General features: G+C 27.5%; 1 protein-coding gene across 5 annotated transcripts in view; it reads right to left on the bottom strand.

The window, feature by feature from the left end:
• LOC117179745 (centrosomin) overlaps positions 1 to 27,266 on the bottom strand; it is a 136,733-nt gene that overhangs the window by 109,256 nt on the left and 211 nt on the right. For 4 of the 5 annotated variants that reach the window (XM_033371814.1, XM_033371810.1, XM_033371809.1 and 1 more), the window contains exon 1: positions 20,812 to 21,897. The exons of the other annotated variant lie outside the window; for it this stretch is intronic. In XM_033371814.1, the coding sequence (XP_033227705.1) occupies positions 20,812 to 20,924 (113 nt within the window). In that variant the 5' untranslated portion in view covers positions 20,925 to 21,897. Of the gene's footprint in view, positions 1 to 20,811; positions 21,898 to 27,266 lie in introns of those variants that run through there. 5 annotated transcript variants of the gene reach the window in all.

Genomic DNA, 27,266 nt, shown 5'->3' on the forward strand with positions numbered 1-27,266 from the left:
CCCCCACATATATCATGTCCAGGGAGTTAGATCTGCAAACTTATTTTTCAAAAAAATGAAAGTTGTGCTTAATTTTTCTAGACACTAGTAATTTTTTCAGATTTAAAAGGAAAAATGGTTTAAACAAATAATAATTGTTTAAGCAGTTCAAAATTAGTTATAAAATTCTTTGAAACTTGTCACTTATTGAAAAAAAATATGCAGAAAAAGTTCCAAAATATGTCATCTTTAGCATGCAATTTAAATAAAACTGCTATTTTACATTTTTTGGGACATTTTCCGGGCACAATACAAAGCGATTGTTTGAAACTTTATTGGGTGAAATTATTCCTTGAACATTCCTTAAACGTTAACCAAAGTTTAATTTATAAAAACTTAATAACAACAAGCACTTCTATTATTCCTTCTTTCGAAAACCGAGTTTTCCCATTCGAAACCCCATGTTAATGCTAAAATCCCGGGAGTACGGTTTAATGATGAGCAATTTGATGTGAAGCCTTTTAGAAGTAAAAATAGATTTCCAAGATGAAAATGCCTAGATCTTTGGTGAAATTGGTCGTTTCCCCGTATTACCTGACATGAGCAAATCATGTGCGATTAACCGTGGTTAGGCCTAGCTTAACCGAATGCAGACTTCTGAGAATCTTTACGGGGGTTTATTTAGGATGATGCAAAACGGGGAAAAAGAAATTTGCTAGCATTAGCGATCTTCTGTGACGATATGCAGTGTGTACCTTCGGTTGGTAGAGTTTGCTAACCAAAATAGAATCAAACAGCAACAGATGCTGCCAGAATCCCGGCGAACGTTCACAATACTTTCGCGATTTATTCGGAATGCGTTCGAACATCTCGATTAATTTGTATCATCAGGAAAGTGAACTAAAGCTTCAAAATGATTCCAAATATATAAGGGCACGTCTGTATGACCCAGTTGATGTTTTTATTTGGTTCAAATAGTTGAATTTCATTAATTTTTAATTTAGAATGTAACAGAGAACAGGGCTTGAAAGCCCTAGCTGAAATAGAATGAATAAAATGGCTATATTTAAAGCAAATAAGAACTTAAATGGGCCAGACAGGCGTTACCTTGTATATTTTGAACCATTTCCCAATGTCTCAGGAGAATATAATCATTTTTCTAATTATAAAGTCGCCGAATATTAAATATGTGACAATTGGTCACGTGACAGACTGTCAGATGCCCTTAAGAATGCTCAAGGTGAACATAATAGTTCAAAATTACTTGGACCAAAGAAATTAGCTTTTAACCAAAAACTTAACAAAAAGAATAGATAAATTTTCAGTAAAAAAAATAAATGTTAAAAAAATATGATTTTTTAACGAAGAAGATTAAATTTCAATCAAAAAAGACCAATTATCGACAAAAAATGGGGAAGTTACATATTCTGTTAAAACATTGATTTCGAATAAAACTAAACGAAATCTTAACTGAAGGAATGAGTTTTGATCCAAAGAGGGATCAATTTTAAGTCAAGAAAAATAATTTTCTACCAAAAAAGATGAATTTTTAACCAAATAAATCAATGTCCAACCGAAAATTTGATTCTTTCAACGAATTTTTAACCTAATAGTTAAATTTTCTACCAGAAACATGACTTTTCAACGAAGAATTAATAAAAATGTGCAAAATAAAACATGTTGTAACATCTTAAAAAATAACAAATGTTCCTCTTCACATAGAGAAAAACATAAAAACAAAATTTCCCCCCTTCCAAATCGATAAAAATGTTTTCTTTTTTAAAATTTTCCTTCTTTCGATTCAGAAAAGGAAAAATGAAAAAGGGCCTCTTTTAATTCAGAAAAAATTTTAAACCAAAATTTCCTCCCTTCAAACGCGCAATATGAATGTATAAAATAACAAAAAAATTAGCCTGCATAAAATTCATAGAACTCTTAATAAAAATGTAAAAACAAAACAGTTCTGCTTCCAATTCGGAAAAAATTTAATATAAAATTTTTTTCCTCTTTCTTATAAAATTATAATTGTGAAATTCAAATGTTTTTATTTATACATAACTATTTCTAAGTTGAATTATTTTAATAGAGCCCTTATTTCACTTCTGTCTTGTTTCACTTTAAAGATTTTACAAGTTAATGATGCACATATTTCTTTATAATTCGAATTAAATAATATTGCACATGGAAAAATTTAAAGAAGAAACTAATATCATAGACATCAGTCATTCTTGAAAGGAAGATATCGCACATGAAATATGACAGTTTTTTAGGTTATGTTGAAAATCCTAGCTTTTCCACTGCGCATCTACTAAAAAGCGCAGGACTATTTAAAATGACATAATATACACTTGCAATGTTAGGTTAATATTACATTTTTTTGAGAAAATAGGTATTTTTATCATTCAATTTAATTTGTTTAAAAATGAATAGGCTTCATATATCTCTATGAAATGAATATTTTTGTACTTTTATTTATTTATATTTTATTGTCACATCGCCTCTTGAGAAAAATTTTAAAAAATTGTGAAACAGTAAAAAAGTTGATATTTTAAAATCAGTGGGAATTCAAAATTTTACATACTCACAAGTAGACTCCAGAAAATATATATCACTATTTTCGACGCTTAAAACCCCTACTTAGGAAATTTTTGTTCCTTACCCATAATTCCATTAAAACTTTACAAAAAAAATTCTTTGAATTCCTGCTGGATTTTTTTTACAAACAAATACAAAAAATTATAACCATTTTCACATGAAAATAGAACTCATTACAATAAATTATTACGAAAATTACAGGAAATTAGTATAACTGTCTATTATTTAGACGATTTTTTTGGTATTTTTTGTATATCGTTGTATTTTATTCCAGTTCTAATATTTTGAAAGAAAGTATAAAAAAAATTTACAGTTTTTTCATTTCTTTCGTTTTTGACCTTGAATGACAAATATTTAGATTAAATTTTTTTAGAGATTGTTACATCTTAATACTCTACATTTTTAACGTAACAGACTTTTGGCAATAGCAATTACTTGCACACTTTTACGTAAAATTAAAAGAGTTTTAAAGATTTTATCATCATAGATAAAAAAAGAACAAGTTTTTTATGTAAAATTGTAAATTCTTGGACACTTGCTTATAAAATATTAAAAATACAACAAAGTAGAAAATTCGTTCATATATTGGATGAAAATACTCATTTCCTGTAATTTCCATTGTAATTTATTGTATTTACTAATAGTTTCCTGTAAGGATGATTATATTTTTTGTTCCGCTTTAAAAATAATTAGAGATTTCAGTTGTTGAAAATAGTGATTTATATTTTTCTTGGAAAACAGTAAAATTAAAAGTGCCTACTGATTCAATTAAACAAATTATCACAAAAAAAATGTATTTCACAAAGATACAGAACTCCAATTTCTGAAATTTTCATTTCAAGCTACGCCCTAAAAATTAATCCTGACTATAGTATTTTTTCAATCAAGGCTCAAAAATTTAATTCTGTCTTTAAATCGTTTTTAATTTGAACTCTTATAAATTGAACCATTCTTGCGAACAAATTGTTCACTTTTTCAAACATTCTCTATATTTTTATGATTTTTCATCAATCGAAAATTAATATAAAAATGTCTCAAGATCACAGAGAGAAAGCGTAATATGAGAGGTAATATGAACTTGGAACTCAATCAACCATGGCCATAGGAAATATACATTCAATCGAATGGAATATTTGGACCAGTTTTTCTTCTGGCGTGAATTGCGAGGAGGGAAAGATGAAGATATTAATATTTTACGAGATAGTATATTTTCAAATTTTTATTTTTAAAAGAAGAAACATTCAGACACCAGAAGATCAAACATCACGCGCTCTTAGCCCTTAGAATGAAAGAAGATCCTGCATAAAAATAGCATTGTAATTGCGTCCGAACTACAAGCGAACGACTTCCATCAACCTTTTACACGCTGGAAGTTCTTGACACACCGCTTCAAATAACAACATTTTGTATTTTCAATGCAATGGGATTGTCGCACATCTTCAAATACATTTTCTCCTAGCGAAATTAAAAGAACACTAAAAAATTGGATATAATTACTTGAAGGAAGTTTTTTTTTGATAAGATTGAATATTTTTTTACATTTTTAAACAGTATACTTTGTAAATTCTTTGCATGAAGATGATGCAATCTGATTGAGCCAGTGTCGGAAGTAAAGATCAGTTTGATTAATGCTAGATTGCGCTAACTATTCTAGTCAAAGTTCGAAGAAAAATCAAATAGAATAATTAAAAAATTAACTTTTTATGCAAATTAATAATAAAAGTTTATAGTTTATTTATAAAATAGTAAAAGTGTAAGTCAATCAGTTTGACAAGAAATAAATTAACATTGTTGTCTACTGAAAGGATGTTTTAGAACACGTGTTTTCACAACTTACTGTATTTTTTAAATCATTTTTTACCAGTTACATTTTTAATTCAAACAAATGAATTTACAAATAAAAATAATATTATTTTAGGGGTCATCCACAAAATACGTGATATTTTTAGGGTTGGGGGGGGGGGTCCACCTAAGTATCATTCTCCATGTTGAGAGACCAATGGAAAAAGTATCACGCAGGGGGGGGGGTAGAGGATCAGAAGTTCCTGAAAAATTTATCACGTATTTTGTGAATTGCCCCCTAACAAAAAAGACGAATTTAAAAAAAATACATGAATTTTCAACGAAAAAGATGCATTTTCACACAAATCATTTTCCACTAAAAAAAAACAACTTTCAACTAAAAAAAAAAATTTTAAAAGAAGAAAAGAACTTTTTCAACAACATAGTTCATATTTCAACGAAAGCAATTAATTTTCAAATTAAAAATATAAATGAAAATAAAAGCGATCGTTAAATATTTAGTTAAGAAGTTCAATTTTAATTTTTTTTAAATTGGTTGAATTTTCTACTGAAACAATATCTATTTCAACAACAAAAAAAGGAATAGTTGAATATTGAATTAAAAAATTAATTTTCAACCAAAAAGTTAAAAGGAATTTCAATCAAAATCATTAAATATTCAACCAGATAATTGAATTTTTAACTAAAAAAGGTGAATTTTTTAACTGAAAATTTAAGAATACTCTTCAGTTTTCAGAATAATTTAAAAAAATGGATCTTCAACAAATTAAGTTTTAACAAAGTAGTTTTAACTTTCAAATAATTAGTTGTAAATAAATTGTTAATCAAGTATTTAAACTTTTAACTAAGTAGTTGAATTTTTAACAAAAAAAAAGAATTCTCATTTTAATTCAAAAATAGTTTAATTAATTTCTATTAAAAAAAATTATTTATTAAATTTGGATTTTTGCAGAACTTTCATTACAACAGTTTATTATTTAAAACGTGTTTGAACAAGGGCCCAAAAAGATGTTCAAAATTCTTAGAATTTCACTATAACGCGGATTTGTAAAGCGTGACATTACAAATGTGCCAGAAGTCTCGACATTTGGATGGTAATAAATTTTTTTGCCAGCTGTCAGCTGAATACTTCGTTAGTCAATGGAGCCACTGTATACCATTGTTCTGATTGGTTCAGCTTTTTGCAGGATGTGACGTTTCAAAGTCACATAGTTATTTGAATAGAGGTTTGGATTTTTTAAAATATGTTTTTAATAGAAGTAAAGTATTCAAAAAGAAAGTTCGGAATGTACTCATTTTTTTAGAATTTTATACAATAGATAAAAAATAGATTATCTAAAATTCATTTAACAACTGCATTACTTGATTCAGACTTCAAAGCTCAAAATTCCAAGAAACCAGTGGTAACTGGATAATTTTTCAGAAAAATAAAGCAATAAATTCTTTCAAATAAAATTATCTTAGATAAAATATTGAATTTATTATAAAAAGCTTTAAATTCCTAAGATTTCAAGTCGAAATATAAAGCTTTTCTAACAAAATAGCTACATTTTTATCCAAAAAACATTATTAGTCTTCAAAAAAAGATGATTTATTAAGAAAAATTGAACAAATGAAAGAATTTTCATCAAAATAATTCAATTTTCAATAGAAAAAATCAATTTTCAACAAAAACAAAAATTAATTTTTAAATCCAGAAGATTTTTTTTCGACCCAAAAATGGATGTTTTCTAAACTTATACAATGTAGTCAAATAACAATAACTTCAAATGATTAAAAAATGGAATAATAAAATTTTCATTTGAGAAAATTAGTATTCAACAACAAAATAGGAATTTAAAAAAAAAAGTTAACTCTACAACCAATAAAATTAAGTTTAAACTAAAATAGTTATCTTCCAACCAAGAAGCTAAATTTTCAACCGAAGTAATGTAATGTATTTTTAACTAAAAAAGATAAGATCCCAACCAACAATGAAATAGTTAAATTATGAGTTAATTCATTTTTTAAAAAAACTTCCAATAAAATAGTGAAATTTTCACACAAAGATATGAATCTTTATTATTAAAAAAAAAAATCATTTTCAACCAAAAATGATAGATTCTTGAAGAAAAATATAATAGATGATATTTGAACCAAAAAAACATTTTCATTTTATTTCAAAAACTGTTGTATTCAACTAAAAAAGGCACATTTTTCAACATGATAGTAGAACACTCAACGAAAACAGATTAGTTAAGTAATTTCAAAATTAATTGTTCACAAAGGAGTTCAACTTTCCACTAAGCACTTGAATTTTCATTTAAAAGTAAATAAATTCTCAGGGAAAAATGTTATAGTTGATATTAAAAAAAAAGATTTTTTAAATCCAAGAAAGTTAAATTTAAGAAAAAAAGACGAATTTTAACAAAATAGTTTAATTTTTTACCAAATGATCTAGGATTTTTTTACAAGGGAGTTAATTTTCAACCAAAAAATCAACTCTAACGTAGAATTTTTAACCAAACGATATCAATTCTGAATCAAAAATGAAATCGCAGGTTTTCCATTTAAAAAGGACTAACTTTCAACCAGTCTATTCAGATTATTATACTTTCCAAATAGCACAAGAAATATTTTTTTAAATCATACATTTCTTAAATTGTTAATATTTTAAAACATCCTTTGTGCGATATTTAAATAAGAATAGATTTCCTTCGACAAATTATAGTAAAAATTGTTAGGTTTCCATTAAAAGAACTCTACAAATAATCATAAACAAATCCTTCAGATTGGAACGAATCCTGAGTTTAATGTCTCCATTTAAAAAATGAATTCAAGGATCGAAATGAAATCGGCTCTCGTATCAATAATTTGATCCACTGAAATCAGAGCATGAAAAAATTCACAAATCAAAATTAGATCCCTAAACTATCTCTTTTCTAGCTATTGTCTCTAACGAGCCGCAAAGAAGGTACGTAGTTTGGAAATATAATTTTGATTTGTGAATATTTTTCATGCTCTTATTTCAGTGCATAAAATTATTTAGAACGCAGATTCCTTTTCGATCTTAAGCGTGTATTTTTCTTTGTTTCAAAGAATCTTTTTTCTGACAATTTAATCGCATAAACTTTAGATAGACATTTAAGAGCCTTATAAAGCAAACGTCTGGACGAAGGATGTCTTAAATTATTTTAGCGAGTAAATCAATACAACAGAGTGTACTTTCATTGGATAAGAGCATAATCGACCTAAGTGAAATAATTCAGGAGACACGATACTATCAAGTTACATCTCAAAAGGTATCTGACCCATCAAAGACTCGAATTTATTGCGTGGGCGAGTCAGAAATCAGACGTCTAAAAAATATGAATCTCAATTATTTTGCCCTTCAGCTCAAATTTCCGTCATTCTTTAATTGGTGAAAAAAATCTTTAAATTAATCCGATTATCCAGACAGCAGGCTCAAATGTAGATAACAATTTTCTGTACATTTTATTTATTAATTTAAAAATTTAAGAATAACAATTTTATTTATTAATTTGATTAAACTTAAATTACAAAAATCTAAAATAGGAATTTTTTTCAAGTTAGGGATTGTCCATATATTACGTAAGACGTTTTTCTGTTGTTTGAATAAAGACGAAAATAATATTTTTATTAAGTTGAAAAGGACACAGCGATATAAACAAAAGAAAAATGTCTTACGTAATATATGGACGATCCCTTATGGAGAAACCAATTTTTAAAGGATCTAAATTTAAATAAATCATAAACACTTTCTATTCAATTTGAGGAAATTGATTAGATCGACGAGAGATGTCTTCAATTGGTGATCAAAGTTAAGAGTTAACTCGACTTTTCATCTACAAATTAGTCCTTTGCAGCTTAGATTGAATTATAAAAAAATATATTGTTCAAAAATTATTTGAATAGATTTAAAAAAAGGAAAAATTAACATTAGTCTTGATTTTAATGGTATTTAATCTATTTTAAGAACTAGTATTAATCAAATTTAACAAATTCACAGAAGTTTGAGCTTTATGAGATTACGTTACGTCTCTATGGAATCCGCCGGAGTGATAACTGGACAAACTATCTCCTGAATCACTTTTTCTTTTGTTAATTTCAACTCTTTAAAACGTATTTCTAACAATTTCTCAAGTTTGAAAGCTTTCAAGTATATAGTATGTTTTTAATAGATCTAAAATAATTATAAGAAGCACAAACGAAGGCAAACCTATTTTACGAAGAACAATTTTAACTTCCAATATATTAGAATATTATGTCAAAGTATAAAAACAATTTTTTTTAAATCAAAAAAAGTGATGAAAACGTGTGCAAAGTATTTTTAATAAAAAAAATATTTCATCCAACTATTTAAATAAAAGTGTTCTACCCACTTGTATTTGTACAAGTAACTATTAAAAGTTTTCTTTATTGAAAATGCTTACAAGTTGATCTAACCACATATTGTTTCCAATACTCTTCTAAAAAAAAACTTTAAAGTATTTTGTAAAATTTAGAGGTACAATATTCAAAAAGATTGGATGATTTCTAATGAACTTTTAATCAATGATTCTAGAAAGGTAGCGACAAAACTTCATTTTAAAAATTCCCTGAATTTTAATTGACTAATTTTTACATTTCCCTGACCATTAATATTTGAAAATATAAATTTCAATCTTGTAACATTTTTAATATAGAATCTGTTATACATAGATTAAAAAACATTTGAGTTAATATTTTTTAAATTTATTATTCTCAGGGCTGTTGCAGCCTAATTTACTGTAAAAAACCTAAAAAGTTACCGGAAGTGACTAATTTCTGACTCAAAAAGTGACTCATTGATTCGAGTAAATTTATAAAAATTCCGAACGAATTTTAACAAATTCAAGATATATTCATGAGACTTGAACAAAAATTAAATTCAAACGAATTCAAATGAATTAGAATAAATTGAATAAATCCAAAAAAATCGATTGAATTCATTAAAATTGAAGTTAATTCAAAAGAATTTAAGAGGAATAAGAAGAATTTGATGAAAGGCATATAAAACTATGCGAATTCTTTCAAAATTAAAATGAATTGAATAGCATTTATAAAATATAAAATAATAAATTTAATTTGATAAGTTTAAAATGTGTTTAGAGAAATCTAACGGAATTAAAAAGGATTGAATAAATTACCTACGAATTTAGAGTGAGCTTAAAAGACTTTAAGATGAATTAAACATAAACTAAAAAAATAATCCCCAAAATATCTGAAAATCTACTAAAATATTCGAAACCAGAAGAACTCCCTCACTTCTTGTGAATAAATTCTCTGAAATCCATTAAAATTTTATTAAGTCTTACGATATTTGTTTAAATGCTTGAAGATTTATTCAAATACATACCTTAATGCCATGCGATGAGTGGGTCACGTGACCAGATTTCTACCTTACCGATAGTTTTCACATTTTCTAACTTATTCTCATACGAAGCGCCACATACAGTTGAAAAATTGGGACCAGGCCCGCCTTTCTCAGTGTTTTTTATTTATTATTATTTAATAAAAAAAAGTTCAGGTAAGGTAGAAATCTGGTCACGTGACCCACTTGTCACATGGCCTAAAGAGCTACATATACAGACATTTAATTTTCAACCAAATCATGTAATTTTTAACCAAAAGATATAAATCAGGACTAAAATAGCAGGTTTTTCAAATATAAAAAGCATTAACTTTCAATCAGAAGTATTTGGAGTTTCTTATTGGGTTCTATTAATTCAATGGAAAATTCCGAATTCCCCTTAATTTTTTTATTCCCTTTAAAATATAATTCCCCTTAAAATCATTAAAATCCACAGAAATCTTATGAAATCCCCTGGCATTTTTTTAAATATCTTGAAACCTTATAGATCCGTGAAAATCACTCCATATCTTCAAAAATTCTAGAAGGATTTTACAACCCCATGACATTTAAAAAAAGTATATTTTTTAAATCCCTTGGAATCTTTTAAAATAACCCAAAATATCTCAAATCCATTAAAATTCCTTCAAATTATTGAAATCGATTTGAAATTCCATAAAATATTTCAAATCCTATGATATCTTTTCAAATACCTTCAAACTTTTTTAGGCTCTTGAAAATGCCTTAAAATCTCTTAAAATGCCTTAAAATATTTAAAATCCTTCAAAATGATTGAAATCAATGAAAAATTCTTTAGAATCTTCTAAAGTTCTTTGAAATCTTTTGAAATGCCTTGAAACTTTTCAAAGCTCCTGTAAATTCCTTGACAGATTTAAAAGTACCCTAAAACCTTTTAAATTCTTTGGTATCACTTACAATTACAAGAATCTATTAAAGTTTCTTTTGAATTTCGTAAGCTACCTTAAAATCTTGAAAATCCTTTGGAATCACTTGAAATTATTGAAATTTATTTAAAATGTATGGGAATCTTTTAAAATGTCCTCAAATATTTCAGATCATTTAAAATATTTTAAAATACCTTGAAACGTTTTAAAGCTCTTAAAAATTCTTTGGAATCTTTCAAAATACATCAAAGATTTTCAATCCTTTGAAAAGCCATTAAATTACCGAAATATATTGAAAATTTCTTCTACTCTTTGAAAATACAATAAAATCTTTAAAGCCATTGAAATCATTCTAAGTCCCTTGAAATTTTTTTAATCAGTTGAAAATCACTTGCAATCTTTTTAATTGCCCTAAATTATATCGAAATATACAAAAATAAAATTTATATTAATAAAAAAAACATTTTTAGTTTAAAAATAATTAAAATCCTTTGAAATCTTTTTAACGGTCTTAAAATTTATTAGAAATACCCTATAATGTTTCAAATCCTCGAAATCTGTTAAAAAACCCCTATATTTTAAAATACTCCAGAATCTTTAAAATCTTTTAAAATGCCTCCAGTATTTTAAATTGATTGAAAAAAAAGTTATTAAAGGGCAACTCGGTTCTATAAACAATACTGAATAGTCAATTTCTTTAAACTCTATTATAAACATGTTTGGTTTTAAAATAATTTGTTGTCTTATTGAAAACAAATTTGTTATGTAACGCTTTTTTGCGACGTTTCAACTGGTGAAGTTGACGTCATCTACCAAGATGGTAGCCTGCAAGAATAATCAATACGCAACAAGAGGAACCTGTTGTATGGACCACGATGCTGTGGCTTTCACGCGAATAAACGAATGTTTACAACAACAAAAAACTCATGCAAAACGCATCAAGACGAGTTACAGACTAAACAAATACGAAATTAAGGATGAAAGTTGGAGTTTTCACAGAAATTAATCCTCTTCAAAAGAGCAATGAACCCTCACAAACATGTATCTTTTCCTCTTTTAGGAAAAAGAAAAAAAATTATTCTTTTTAGGTTAGAATAAATGTACATTTTGTTTTTAATTTTTCGTATTTTTGATCTTTGTACGATTTGGGGTATTTCATTTTCAAATGAACCAAATGGGATTCTTGAATTTTCAGCTTTAAACACCAAAATTACAGTTTTAATTGTAATTTAAGCTGTTTCATATTACGCTTCACTTTTTAAATTAAAATTAATGTGGTTTATTTTCAAAAATGTATTAAAGATGCTTAACTTTCATCTTGACCATTTGAAAATTTTCAATACTTCGTCGACTTTTATAATTGTTGCTATGAGAGTTTATTTTTAAATTTGTGGAATCACGGCCATAACAAATTTTGATTTGATTAATTTTAAATGCAGTACATTCGTAAATATTTCATTTTCAGGGCTTCCAAATTATGAAATGTTTTAATTTTGAGAACGAGACTCGAGAAAGTTTGGTTCAGAACCCTTTCAATTTTTAATTGTTAAAATAAAATAAAAAAATGTTTCAATACTGAGTGGCTAAAAAAAATTCAACAAAAATGGTGTCTTGAAACTTTCCCATCTCCTTAATTAACTTTTTGTTTATGTTTTCAATTATTTCCTCAATTTTATCGAGTGAATCGACCTTTACTCGTGGAGGGTCAACGTCGACAGTGTCGACAGCCTTTTACTTTTTGCGCATGCGTATTTCACCATTTCTTATCCCAACCTGCAGAATATCTGCAGACCATCAGAAATCTGTCGATAGACTGTAAACTCAAAACTAAATGCAACATTAACGCAAAAAACACACATTATCAGAGTATTTTTATTGTCCTCTTTGATTGGAAGATCGTCCAAATTGCTGAAACTCCGGAAATGTCGATTACCGACCCGCAAGATCCGGAAAATGTGGAAGAATCAAAAGCGAAATTAGAAGAACAAAAACCAGACGAAATGCAGCTGCACATGGCCCTTCAGGTTCAAATCCTTGACGAAGTCATGTGAGTCCTTTATAATTTATAAATCGATTTAAATACAAAAGAATCTGTACTAGAATTTTTTAAAAATAATTTCGAACAACTGCGACAATACAAGTGATTTGAAAAGAAATTTTATTTGTTTATTTTTTAAACTGGACACTTATAATTGAGCTTTTAATTGATAAAATACGAGTTTTGCGATCATGAATATTTTAACATATGGCCTAATCTTGGTTTCACTTAACCAAAAAGTAAATATATCTGACTGGCAGTCAGAAAATGAATTCTGTTGTCACTTTGATTAGGGTATTGTTTTACTAAAACAAATGCAGACTAAAGTCCAAAAAGCAGATTAAATTAGGTGATTTTTTTTTGGAAATAGGAATAGTAGAGGATAAAGTGCTTTCAGACAGATTAATATAGATTTCAGGTCGAAATATTTATCATTTTCAATGAAATTGTCCAATTTTCAAGCAAACAAAATTCATTGCAAACCAAGAAAGACGATTTTAGGTAACAAGATAGTTGTATTTTTAAAGAAATAGTTGTATTTTCAACGAAAGAGTATCAATGTTTAGCCAAAAATAAAATCAGGTTAAATTTTGAGTTAAAAAATAATTTTTTTAAAAGTTTTCAAGAAAATAGTTGAATTCTCATCAAAACAGTTTAATTCTCAATTCTCAATTAGTTTAATTTCCAAGATAAAAACCCGATTCTTTTCAAGACAGTTGATATTTCAACATGCAAAGTTTAATTTGCAACAAAAAAATGATTTTTCAACCAGCAAAGACAAATTTTAAATCAAATAGTTGATTTTCCAAATAAAAATAATACTTTTTAACCAAATAGTTGGATTTTCACCCCAATGGTTTGATTAAAAAAAAAAACTTTAACAATTAAAAATGAATGATAACATTTATCAAAGTTTTTATCCTGAAAGACGAATTTTTAAGAAGTTTAGTTTTTAAGCTTAAAAGTCGAACATTTTTAGAAAATATTAACAAAGATAAACAAAATCAACCAAGAAAGATGCACTTTGAAACAAATAGTTGAATTTTCAAGCCAAATAATTAAATTTTCAAGTCCGAAAGACGATTTTCTTAGAAGATAGTTAACTTCTCAACCTGAAAAGTTGAATTATCAGTACATTTTCAACCAAGGAAGATCAATTTTTAACCAAATAGTTGAATTTTCAAGACAAACACGGATTTTTTTAGAAGATAGTTAAATTTTGAAACAGAAGTTGAATTTTTAACGAAAAATTTAATTTTCAACCGAAAAACATGAGCTTTCAATTAAATTAAAAAAGACACTTTTTTTTACGCAAATATTGAATTATCAACCCGAAAAGACGAATTTTCAAATAAAAAAAAACACCTTGAATAAAAAACAGTTGATGACTTATCTACCATAAAACATACAATAAATTTCCAATAAAAAAGAACGAATTTTCTATCTAAAATGATAAATGTTTAAGAGAACAGTTCAACTTTTGACAATTTTCGTGACCAATAATATTTTAACATAGGACATATTCTTTGTTTTAGTAATCAGAAAGTCATATTTATTATAAAAAAATTATATTTTCCATTGAATAATTCTAATCATATGGATTATACGATTCGCTATATTTTTGTAAACATTTTAAATAAAAAGTTTTAAAAAATTTTGATGCCAAATTCAAAACACTAGATTTTATTGAAAAGAGTTTGAATAAAGACTCAAATGTTGGTAGATTTTCTGCAATGTTATTAGATTGTAATTTGAAATAAAATAAAAAAAGACAATAAAAAAAGGAAGAAAGAGATTTTGAGGACGTCTTCTTTCTCTTTCCTCCAATTTTATTTTATTTTTGTCCAAATATTATCGTTGGATCCTTGGTTTCTTTTCTTTTTCAAGAACTTCATATCTAATTTTTCCGTGAAATTGAATTTCAGGAAATTGAGAACCGACATGGCCCTTTGTATGCAAAAATTATCAGACTTAGGCAAAAGGATGGAGAAAATTGAACAAAGTCAAGGAACTTCACAAAGCGATGAATGCAATCCACAAATTTTGGGACTACCAATTGAAACAACAGCAGCCTACCAAGCACTTGAAAGTGACGAAAATCGGCTGGAACAATTGGTAGTTTTATTCAAATTAGACAAAAAAATAATAATAATCTATGAATAATAATTTACTTAAAATTATTTTTTTTATTCAGAAAAATTTCCTGGTCAGAGTCGGTGGATTTACACTTAGGGGAACAGTGAAAGACTTTGTCAGAATGACTTTTAGCGACGCATTTGTCGCCATGAATCTCACTTGGTGCCTTGGAACATCAAAAATGCACTTCAGAGACTCCCAAATATCGAAAACCTTTTTTGGTAAGTTTAATTAAGAAATTAACACGAAGATATCGAACCAGTATTATTGAAATTTACCAATTACAATACAAATATTTAAATTTATCGAAATTCCATTTTTTAGCCGCTTGTAGAAGAATACAAAGGCTGAAACAACCATCAAGGCCCCTGTACGAAGAAGCAGCAAAAGTGGCTTTAAAAAATGCAACCCAGCGACATTACATAGAAGTAACAGGAAGAAATAATAGCGCTTTTTCAGATAAAAAGAAAGAACAGCTCGTCATGGAGGGAAGCCCTTCTGAATAAAAATAAAAATTTGGTGTTGAATGTTAAAAAAAAGGTGTCTTATAAAGAAAAAAAATGTATCTACAGCCCAAAATGCCCCTTAAATCTACAAAAAGAAAGTTTTATTTAGAATGTGTTCATCAATCTTTTAAGAGTTGATATCACAAAATTTAAATTATGCTTCTATGTAATTGAAGATGTGCATTTTCGGTCAACGAATTATTCTTAGATATCCTGCGAATGTAAATATAAATTGAACTTCACTGCTAAATGTAAATTGCATACAAATTGTATATATTATTTGTTTTAAGTTAAGATTATAATTTACTGTTTTATATTCTTGCCAAGGATCATTGTACTTTAGGTATAGTTTTATTTGTCAATACATGTCAATAAAAATTAGATCAAGTAATTATTTCCAATCATTAATTAATTATTTCTTTAATTTACAGAAATTATTAGATTCTTTGTTTTACGATTGGAAAATAGTATCTTTGTCTATTATTAGTTATCAATCCTTTATTTATTTGTCTAATAAGATAAGGAAAATTATCTAACAAATATTGACTCGAGAGCGTTTGATATCACATTTTCTTGGGGATCGATATTTCAGGGATCACATGGGTTCAGTAGTACAATTTTAAGTTTTCTAGTGATTTATGCATTACAATTTTTTTAGCATAGCTTTAAATATCAGTAGAACACTTCAGCACCTTCCACTGATTAAACGTGACTGTATAAAAATAATAATAAATGAAATAAATATAAAACCTATAGAAATAAATCAGAAAAAAATTCGTGTTTTTTACTTGAACATTCAACAAATCAGTTATTAGTGATTTTCGTTTAAAAATGAATCTATTTTGCTTGAAAATTAATCGGGTTTGATTGATGATTCAACCATTTTCTGGAAATATTTTTTTATGAATTCATTTTATTTTTATCTCATACCAAATTTTTTTGGCTTGGAATAACATTGATTAAATTTACTGTCACATTTTTTTACATTTCTCGTTGAGAATTCATATGCTTTGAACAAAAACTTGATTATTTCGTTGAAAAGTTAATTATTATGTCGAAAATTCAACAATTTTATTAGTCATCCTTCTTGGTTAAAAATTAACTTTTGTATTGAAAATTCAACTGTTTTGTATAATATTCTTTATTATTGCACTAAAATGAAAATATTTAATATTCATTTATTTTGTTAGGGAATTCACATATTTGATCTAAAAAATTTAACCATTTTTTTAAATTCGCCTTTTTTGAATGAATTCATCTTTTTATGTTTCAAAATTTTATTATTTGGTTGAGAAGTCAATTAGTTTGGCGAAAATTAGCCTTGGCTAGAAAATTTAACAATTTCATAGAAAATTCAAATACAGAGAAATCCTTCAATAACCCACCCTTCTATAGCCATTCCGATAATCAACGCCGCGCCGCAGGTTGGTGTAACAGGAGCTGCGCGGGGTCTACGGCTGCCACTCAGGCGAGCACGAAGGCGTGAACAAAGAAAAGCGGAGCGGGCTAAAATGAGTTAGTTCCCACCCACCATCAACCCCAAAATTGGCGCTATAAGAGATTTTCACTCTAATTGGTTGAAACAAAACTTTTTTTGTTAAAAATCTTTATAGAAATATTTTCTTTTTGGCTTGAAAATTCGTCTTTTTTGGATGAATTAAATTGGTTTTAATTAAGAACATGTGCTGGCTTAAATATCTATTAAATTTTTCGTTGAGAGTTCATCTTTTTGGTTGAAAATTTAACCAATTGGTTAAAAGTTAAATTTATTAGTACAGAATTAATTTTTTCAGATAAAAATTCGTCTTTTTGACATAAAATTAAGCTTTTGGATATGAGAATTCCTCTTTTGGGTTGAAAATTCAATTATTTAGTTAAAAATTCACCTATTTTGATAATTATGCAATATTTCTACAAGAAATATTCAGAATTGATTGATCTTTAACCTATAAAATTAGCAAATAAATAATTAAAAGAATATTTTAATATCTTATCATTAAAAAGAATCTCTTTTAAAGGGTCTTGTTTTCTAATTTCTTTAATGTTTGTATATAATTCTTAAAGAATAAATCGAAACCTTGCAAAAAAGGGGGTAACTTTGATTAAAAATATTTGATTCGAAGTATTTTAGAAGATTTCCTAAATTTCTGCGGAAAACGGAGACTAGGTAAAAAAAAAGGGGATTACGTAAAAAAAATTTATGGACAGTGATCCCCGACATCTAAAAGATTCTTCTGTTTTTTCTTTGACTGAAAAAAATGGATTCACGATTGTGATATATAATTTTAAACTTTAGTTAATTGATGTAACGTTAAGCGAACTAACCGGTAGTTAAATAATTAGCTTAAATTAACGCTTTGTTTATACGCGGCACTAATCCATTCTGGCTCTTTCTTTTGCATTTTACGTAGGAGTATTTAGTGGGCGAAATACAAGTTGTCTACTCTTCGCGAAACTCCATTTATGAAGTGCGGAAATGCGGAATTAATGTATATTGATGCAACTACGTTGCACTTTTTGCTATTTTAAAGAAGAATGCTATATTACAATTTACTAAACAATTATTAGGTCAATCAATATAGTAAAACATTATGAAAACTAAATAATAACTTTCTATTTAGAAGCCACTTAAAATCTCTAACCGTGCTTTAACCCGTTAACGCCGAGAATGACTCTTTGGGCACACCACTCTTTCTGCAATTATAACTCATGCAATTCAAGGTATAAAAAATGGAGACACATATTTTTGAAGCTTAAGATTTCTTCTTTCCGATGATAGGCATGAAAGTGTGCGATCTACTTGGAACCTCAATAACCGGTGAAATAAATGCCTAAGCTTTCAGAATACATGGTTCCGAGATCAATTTTTTATCTCAATGTGTTTCAAATGGCTCGTTAATGACAACATTTTTGCGAAGACATTCATGAATTTTTTTCTCAAAAAGTAGGATCTTTTCGAGAAAGTGCTGAAGAAAAAAGTTCTTAGAATCACTCAAAGAATACGTGAGAATTTTTCCAGAAAGTTTTACATTATTTTTTTGATTTTGCAATTTGATCAAGGTTAAGTTAAATATATATCTAGAAAGAAATCATTTTTGTAAAATAAAAAGCTAAATATTAAAAAATATTATAATTTTTTATTATTTTTTTTGTGATTTAAAATTGCAATCAAACTGTTTAGGTGTTGAAAAAGCATCTGTCAGAATATACAAAAAGACGCAAGCCCTCAAAACAGAACACACTATATTTTAGGCTTCAGGTGAGAAGGAGAAAAGGTACCATATTGAAACATTCATTTTCAACCAAATCCGTTGAAAATGCAACTAAAGAACAAAAATTTATTACGAAGATTAATTTTTTACCAAAAGACGAATTATTAACAAAATACATGATTTTTTAATCAAATATTTGAATTTTCAACTATAAAAGATTAATTTTCAACCAGAGATTAATTTTCTAACAAAACCGAACTTAAAAATATATATACATAACTTTTCATCCAAAAAGTTGAACTTTTAAAGACAAGGTCAATCAATATTCAATCAAAAAGAAAATTGGTAAATGTTTTAACAAATAGTTCGACTTTCAATCTTCACATATGAATTTTCTACCAATTAGTTGCATTTTCAACAAAATAATTTATCCAGGAAATTATTAAATTTAAAAAAAAAAGGTGGTTTTTTATTAAAATAGTTCAACTTTCAACTAAATAAGATGAATTTTCCACCAAGAAGTTTAATTTTCTGCCAAAAGACAAATTTTCAAGTAAAAAATATATGCACTTTCATCCAAAAAGATGAATTTTTAGTTATAAATAATAATTTAAAAGAAAAAATGAACTTTAAAAAAAGAACCAAAATACATCAAAATAATTAAATTGTTGCGAATTTTTCACGAAAAAAGATGAATTTCCTACTGACTTTTTAATCCAAGCAGACTAATTTTCCATCCAATTATCAACCTACAAATATGGATTTTTCACACCAAAATTTACCAAAAAAGAGCAATTTTCCAATAGAAAAGTTTATTTAAAAAAAAAATACTACAATTTTTAACCAAACAAGATGAATTATAAACCACAAATACAATGGTATGTACAATTTTCCAAATTTCAAGGGACTTCCACGGATTTTAAGACTTTTAAACAAAATTAGTTTTCTAAATATTTCCAACAATTTAAAAAATTTGCATAGTTTTTCAAGAGATTTAAAATTATATCCACAGATTTCAAGAAGTTTCGAAAAACTTCGAGGGGGTTAAAAAAATTTCACATTTTTAAGGGAGTTCAAAAACTTCATAAAAAAATTCCAAAAATATCAGTAGGTTTTAAGGAATTCGAAAGATTTTAAACAAATTCCGAGTGCCTTTCACGGATTTCAAGACGTTTAAAAATATTTTCTCAGATTTATAAACATTTCTGCTCATTTTATAAGATTTCGTCGGGTTTCAAGGCATTAAAAATATTTCCACGGATTTCAAAGAATTAAGAAACATTTCAAAGGACTTTAGATGATTTTTGCGTTTTTCAAAGATATCAAGGAATTTCTAATAAAATTTAGAAAATAAGTGAAATTTCAAGGAATTTAAAATAATTTTAACGAATTTTATGAAGATTCGAGGATTTTATTTAATCTCAAATAATTTCGAGGTATGATAAATATTTCTCGGAATTTGATCGTTTTTTTATAACAATTTTAATTAACAAGTTTTATTTAATTTCTATTTAAGGTACATATTTAAAATGAATTATACTTATACAGAATAAATTAAATTTTATTTCAAAAGATTTCTACGGATTTCAAACAATTAAGGAGAGAAGATTAATAAGATTTATAGGAACTGAAATTATTTCGAAGATTATGGGGCATTTTACAGACTTCTCATGATTTTAAATATTTCAAAAATTGAAATGGCCTTACAAATATTTTAAACGGTAACAAAGGATTTCAAGAAATTCCAAAGCGGAACTAAAATTAATTGTATCTTTGTACTTTCTCTAAGTTTATATTATTTCCTTCCATATTTTTGTATTATTTATTCTGATGTTTATTAATGTGGTTGAAGTTCTAAACGTTCAAATGAACGAATTTTTTTACTGATTCCTTTGTAAACCAGAAAAAGAGCTCAAATGTTTGTTCATTTATATTAGAAATAATTTATTACTGCAAAAAAATTATAATGGACATTTTAATTGCAGTTGGAACAATATTTATAAGTAAAACAGAAATGGGAAAAGTTGTTTCGTTCATTTAAACGTTCGGAACTTCAGGTACATTGCTTATTGTCCAATCAATTATTTTATTAAATTAACCAAATTCTCAAGTATTTCCAAGAAAACAGTTTTTTTCGTTCAAGAACATTTTTTGCCGTGCGTATAAACTCCTGCCCTCACTAGTCCCGAAAACGTCTGAAGACATGAAAGGCATTTCCAGGTACAAAAATCACCTCTTAAATTTTCTATGCAATTCAACCACTTACTTTCTGAATGGGCTTAAAGAACCACCCCAGACGCTTGTCCTCGTTGGCGATGATGGAAGATTGTTTTGATTTGGACTGGAATATCCAGAATATCCTAAGCTTCCCAGGAACATTTTGAATTCCTTTTTATATATAACTAGATTATAAATACTTAAACCCCCAGCCTTAAAATCTTTCTATAATATACACTCGCGGAAAAGAGTCTACTCAATATAGTAAAATAATGCAATAATAACAATAACAATAAAAGCCTACTCTTAAAATACTGGTTGCGTTGTACTTTCGCACTTTGGCACGATTTTTGGCGCGAAAAATCAGTCTTACGTAAGCTTATGTTATTTATAATCTTCTTCGATCAGATTAAATACATTATTCGATAAAATGGGAATTTATCTTAAATTTGAACTCTCGGAAAAATGCAGGAAAAACACTCAAGGTTTGAAAATAAAGTTTTTTTGGAACAATGAAAGCGAAAGCTTTCAGAATTCAGTCAACAATAGTTTCACTTCCGGATGCTGCGTCAACACATGCTTCCAAGGGAAACGTGTACGTTGCCTGGAAAAATATTGTCCATCCCTTGCACGATGTACCACGATCAATTCGAAATAACTCGGGCAGATAATTTCTAGATAAATCTATCCTGACCCGTAGATAAAATAGCACACGACATGACCTGAATGGTCCTCGGAAAAGAAGTCACTCACAAAATTCGGGATTTTTCCTGTAAAAGTAATCACGATTCCGAATGTTTTGTTTCTTCGTTACGAGCTTATCAGTCAAAACTGTCTTTCAGAATATGGCACTGATTTATTGATAAAATAATAAAATGTTGAAAATAATGTTCACACTTTTAACAACTTGTCCTTTTTCACCATCCTCTTCGGGAAGAACAATCTTATCTTCACTGTAGGTCTGTAGTGACCCATTGTTCTAAATTATCCTCTTGGGCTTTGTTATCCAGTTTTCCTTCCACTGTTTTCTTTAATTATCTTTATTTAAAAGAATGATCTTATATTAAGAATCAACTTTTGTTTATTATAGTTAACGATTTGTTTAGGTGGTTGAAACTGGCATAGCAAACGATACACGCGCGACTATTCGACGGACTAGAAGCGACTGAAGACGAATCACAAAAGCGTGGTCCGTGGATGCGCTGAAATGAGGGGGTGGGGGGTGAAAAGTGCAAAAGAGGGGCAAAAAGCTCAGGACGTAGTGGGGGGTTATGTGAAGGGGAGCTCCATCTGAGAGCTCACATGTGCTCATTGATCAGGGTTTCTCAATAAATCCCTGATGATGCATTTTTGAGTCTGCGGATTAGAAATCAAAAAGCTGCAGAAAACTTTTTTTTAAATTCACAAATTTAGGAATCAATTATAAAAAAAAATAGATATATATTATAAATAATTTTTTTTAACCATTGATAAGTGTTTCTCAACATACATATCTCTGACGTTGGATTAATTATATAAAATTTTTAACCAAACAGTTAAGTTTTCAACAAATTAATTAAATTTTCAACTAAATAGTTACATTTTGAACGAAATAGTTGTACTTTCACCTAAACACCAATGTTGTTACCCAAATACGAATTTTCAAAGAAATAATTGAACTCTCAGTTAAAAAATTATTTTCAACAAAAGATCAATTGTTTTTTAACGAGAAACGAATTTTCAACCAAATGAGTTGAATCCTCAACCAGAAAAATTAATGTCCACTAAACAGTTACATTTTTAACCCAAAAGGAGGAATTTTCTATACCAAAAATACAACAATAAAATGATAGAATTCGAATAAAATAATTAAATCTTCTACAAAATACAATGTTGAATTTTAAACCAAATAGTTAAATATTCAACTAAAAAAAGATTCATTTTTAACTAAGAACGATGACTTCAATCTAAAAGTTAATTTTCATAAAAAAAGTTCCATTTCAAAGCAAATAGTTGAACGCCGTTGAAATTTCAATGAAAAAAAGAAATTTTCAACCGAAAAATCCATTTTCAACCAAGACGATGAATTTTCTACCAGAAGACGAATTTTCAACTAAAAAAGATGAATTTTTAACCAAGAACATTAATTTTCTACCAAAAGCTGAATTTTTAAACAAATACATGACTTGTCCAAACAGTTGAATTTTTGACTAAAAAAAGGACAATGTTCAACCAAAACTGAAATAGTTACATTTTTATTTAAAAAAGAGAATTTTTAACAAACAAAAAAACGTATTTTCAACAAAATAGTTGAATTTTATACTGAAAAAAAATTATTTTCAACCACAGTTGCATTTTTAACAACAAAAAAAACCAAAGTATAGTTGAATTTTCAAGTTAAAAATGGGGACAAAAGGGCGAATTTATTAAGACAATTGGATTTTCAAACGATGAAATTCAAACAAAATTATAAAATTGTCAACAAAAAAGTTGAATTTTGAACCCAAAAAATAAAAATTCAACCAAAGATGGAATAGTTACATTTTCCCGGTTGACCCGGACAAAACGTTCGACTTTTACATCCAAAAAATTAGTTCAAATAAAGTGAATATTATTTTCGTTAATTATACTTATCTACTTATCGAAAACCGGCAATCTTGAGCCTTTCAAGTAATTAGTATATAAAAGGTCAAAGTTCCCGGGTTTATAGATTAAAATCGATGGAGGCAAATGTACCGAAGTCGATCTTTTTAAGCCAATTTTTAATGTTACAATTTGCAAAATTTTCAAATAAAAAAATGTAAATCCCCGTCGATACATTAAAGATCAATATTATCCACCATAAAAAATATAGTAGCTGCATTTTAAACTAAATATTTGGATTTTCAAGACAAAAAGACGATTTTTTAAAGGCAGTTATATTTTCAAACCGAAAAGTTAAAATTTCGATGAAAAAGTTTATTTTCCGCTAAACGAAATAAATTTTCAATTCCAAAAGATAGTTTTTAAAAAACAAAATACATGAATTTTTAACCAGAAAAAAAACCTTGCCAACAAAAGATTTTCACCAAGTTAAATTATACTAAAAAAGACGACTTTTTAAAAAAATAGTTGAATCCTTAACGAATATAACGAATTTTCAACAAACATAGGATTAACTTTCTACCCAAATTGAGGAATTTGCAACAAAATAAACGAATTTTCTACCAAACAGTACCATTTCTACTCACAAAGGAAATATTTCCCACCAAAAATGGAATAGCTACATTTTTAGATAAAAAATTAATTCATTTGAACAAACAAAAAAGACAACCATTTCTCAACAAAGTAGTTAAATTTTCAGATAAATTGTTTGATTTACCATCAAAGTATAGTTGAATTTTCCACAAAAAAATGAATTCTCCATAAAAAAAGTTAATTACCAAGTTAATAGTTTAATTTTCTGATTTTGATACACTACGGGTGGTTTTAAATATTCTTCCCGACGGCTCTTACCCCCTGAAAAAAACCTTGTTCTGTAACAAGGTAAATTAAAAGTATTTTTAACTCGAAAAAAAACTGTATAAAGACGTTCATTTTGACGATTTTCTGATTTTGATACACTACGGGTGGTTTTAAGTATTCTTTTCGACGGCTCTTACCCCACTGAAAAAACTTGTTCTATAACGAGGTAAATTAAAAGTATTTTTAACTCAAAAAAAACCTGTATAAAGACGTTCATTTTGACGATTTTGTGATTTTGATACGCTAGGGATGGTTTTAAATATTCTTTCCGCGGCTCTTACCCCACTGAAAAAACTTGTTTTACGACATGGTAAATTAACACTATATTTTATTGGATAAAAAAGTGTATAAAGGCGGTCATTCGGCACATTCTGTGTGCCCCTATCTGCATTACATTTTAGGGTGTTTTACCATTGGAAAAAAAATTTTTTTGACATTTTTTCGTATAATACCCATTTTTATGCTTAGCTGAACTAATTCCGCTGGGCTAATTTCAGAAAAAAAATTTTTTTTTCATTTCGTTCATTTGAACGTTCGGAACTTCAGATACATGGATTTTTCTGCAAAATAGTTTAATTACCAACCCGAAAATATCAACTGTCACAAAAAAGTAAATTTACGACCACATAGATCATTTTTCAACTAAAATTATGAATCTCCAACACTAAACAAAATAATTTTCAACCAAGCAGTTGCATTTTGAACAAAGAACCTAGACGATGAATTTTCAAAAAGGAAAAAAATCCAATTTTAATTTAAACTATTAATTTTTTCACCAAATAGTTTAATCTTTAACTAAGAAAGATCAATTTTAAACGGAAAATAGAATAGTTAAATTTTCAGTTAAAAAAATTATTTTTTAACAAAGAATTGTCGAATGAAAAGATTAATCTACAACCAAAATTAATCTTTAATTAATATAATAAATAATATATAATATAAAATAAATTATATATAATAATCTTAATCTTTAACTGGCAAACTAAAATATAATGGTAGACCTTTTAACCGAAAAAAGTTGGGTAATTAATTGGGTTATATTTCATAAGAAAAAAAAAGAATTCTTTAAAAACGGTGGAAAATGTTTATGGACCTCCCCCCCAATCTGCTAAGCTAATTTGTAAATAATTATATTACAATCTTGTCAAATGAAAATAAAATATCTAAAGAACAGACGGGGGTCAGCTTCAGTATCACAAGGAGAAAGGGTGAGTCAAAAATAATTAAAATTATCGTTACGTAATATGTCAAAACGACAAAAAATTGTTTTCTAATTTTAATGTTTTTTAATTTGTACACTTTGAAGGTCATGTAGGACTTATCCGATTCCCACCTCAGCAACATTTTTTGTAAACAACTCACGTCCAAAGTAAACGATATATCGATTGAAAAAATTGTAAAATTTCATAGAAGGTATTAATGAACGTTTGTATGTTCACGAATTTTTTTATGGAACTTTTCGAAAATTCGACTATACACACATTCCTCCGTGTCTTTTACTTAATTTTTCAAATTTTTAACTCGATATCATAATTTTTGTGAATGTAATTTGTTGTGAACAAAATGTCGGTAAGGTAGGAATCAAATAATTAATACATGGCCTAAGTTCCATTATTTTACGTGCGAAATTATAATTTTTAAGTTTGAATGCAGCTGAGACGTATTGATAAAAGAGTATAAATCACTGAAGCTACTGACTTTTGACCTTAAAAGATATTGATAGGAAGCAATGGTGAATTCAGTAAACAATTAAATGATTAATGATTATGTAGCGTGGAAAGTCTTGAAGTGAAGACGTCTATTTTAATCTAGTAAATCTGGTAAAACAAAAAACAAGAACTAAAGCGAAGAGATATTTTTTGGGTACTCAAAAGCAAAAATTCAAAGAACAAAAAATATACTGTCAATAAATTAAAATCCTTATTTGCTCAAAATGGTTCATTTTTTTTAGAGTTAATGTGTTTACAGACGGACAGACTCCATCGCCAAAACTTGATTCTCGACTTCAGAGGGTCTCAAAACGTGAAGATCCGTTGAAAAACTATCTTGAAAAATTTCGGACAATTTTAAAAAGATTCATTTTTAACCACGAATATTAATGTTCTTCCAAAAATATGTGTTTTCAATAAAGTACATAAATATACAAATCACAATGATACATTTCCAACCTAAAACGGAATAGCGAAATTGTCAAATTAAAACATGAATTTTCAACAAAATAGTTGAGTTTCAAATTAAAAAAATTTTTCATTGACAAATATGCATTTTTAATCAAGAAGATTAATTTTATAACAAAAACAGACAATCCAAATATGTAGTTGAATTTTGTACCAAAATAAGTTTTTTCACTTCAAAAAGACAAAATTGTTGAGATTTAAACAAAAGAATAATATTAACATCAACTTCAGTTTAAGGGAAATTCCCTGACATTCACTGTTCAGTTGTAAATTCACCGGTTTTCCAGAATTCCCTGACCTGTAGCAACGCTGTTACTATTACGGAATTTTCCGCAAGTTTAACCCATTTCCAGCTCTGCCAGTTAGCAGTGCGAAAAAATTGCGTAATATTAAACAATGCCTTAATTGTTCAAACGAACTTTAGAAAACTCTCGAAAAGTATTTAAAAAACAAAAAGATCAAATAGAAATATTCGTCTTCTTTTAAAATTATTTTTAGTATTATTATAAATCTATCTTAAGACTTGAAACTTTTAAAGTTGATTCTTAATATTTAAAAATGCAAACAATATATATAAAGCATAATTAAACGAGGATGACGATAATGAATAGGTCGTGGAAGCGATAACCTACGCAATCAGGCGAGGGATTTAAGAGGTTATACTCGCAAAAGAAGTGACATCAACCACAAAAATTGCAGAAACTAATTAAAAAAGAACTGAAGCACTTTGAAGCAAATTGGAGCATAAAATACATTTTTTATCACTTTACCCTCACGGAAGAAGCCTCCCGCGTGCAAGGATAAAAATAACACAAAGACGCAGAGCCAGAGTTTTGCAACACTT

The sequence above is a fragment of the Belonocnema kinseyi genome, chromosome 9 (assembly GCF_010883055.1).
Source record: "Belonocnema kinseyi isolate 2016_QV_RU_SX_M_011 chromosome 9, B_treatae_v1, whole genome shotgun sequence".
NCBI lineage: Eukaryota > Metazoa > Arthropoda > Insecta > Hymenoptera > Cynipidae > Belonocnema > Belonocnema kinseyi.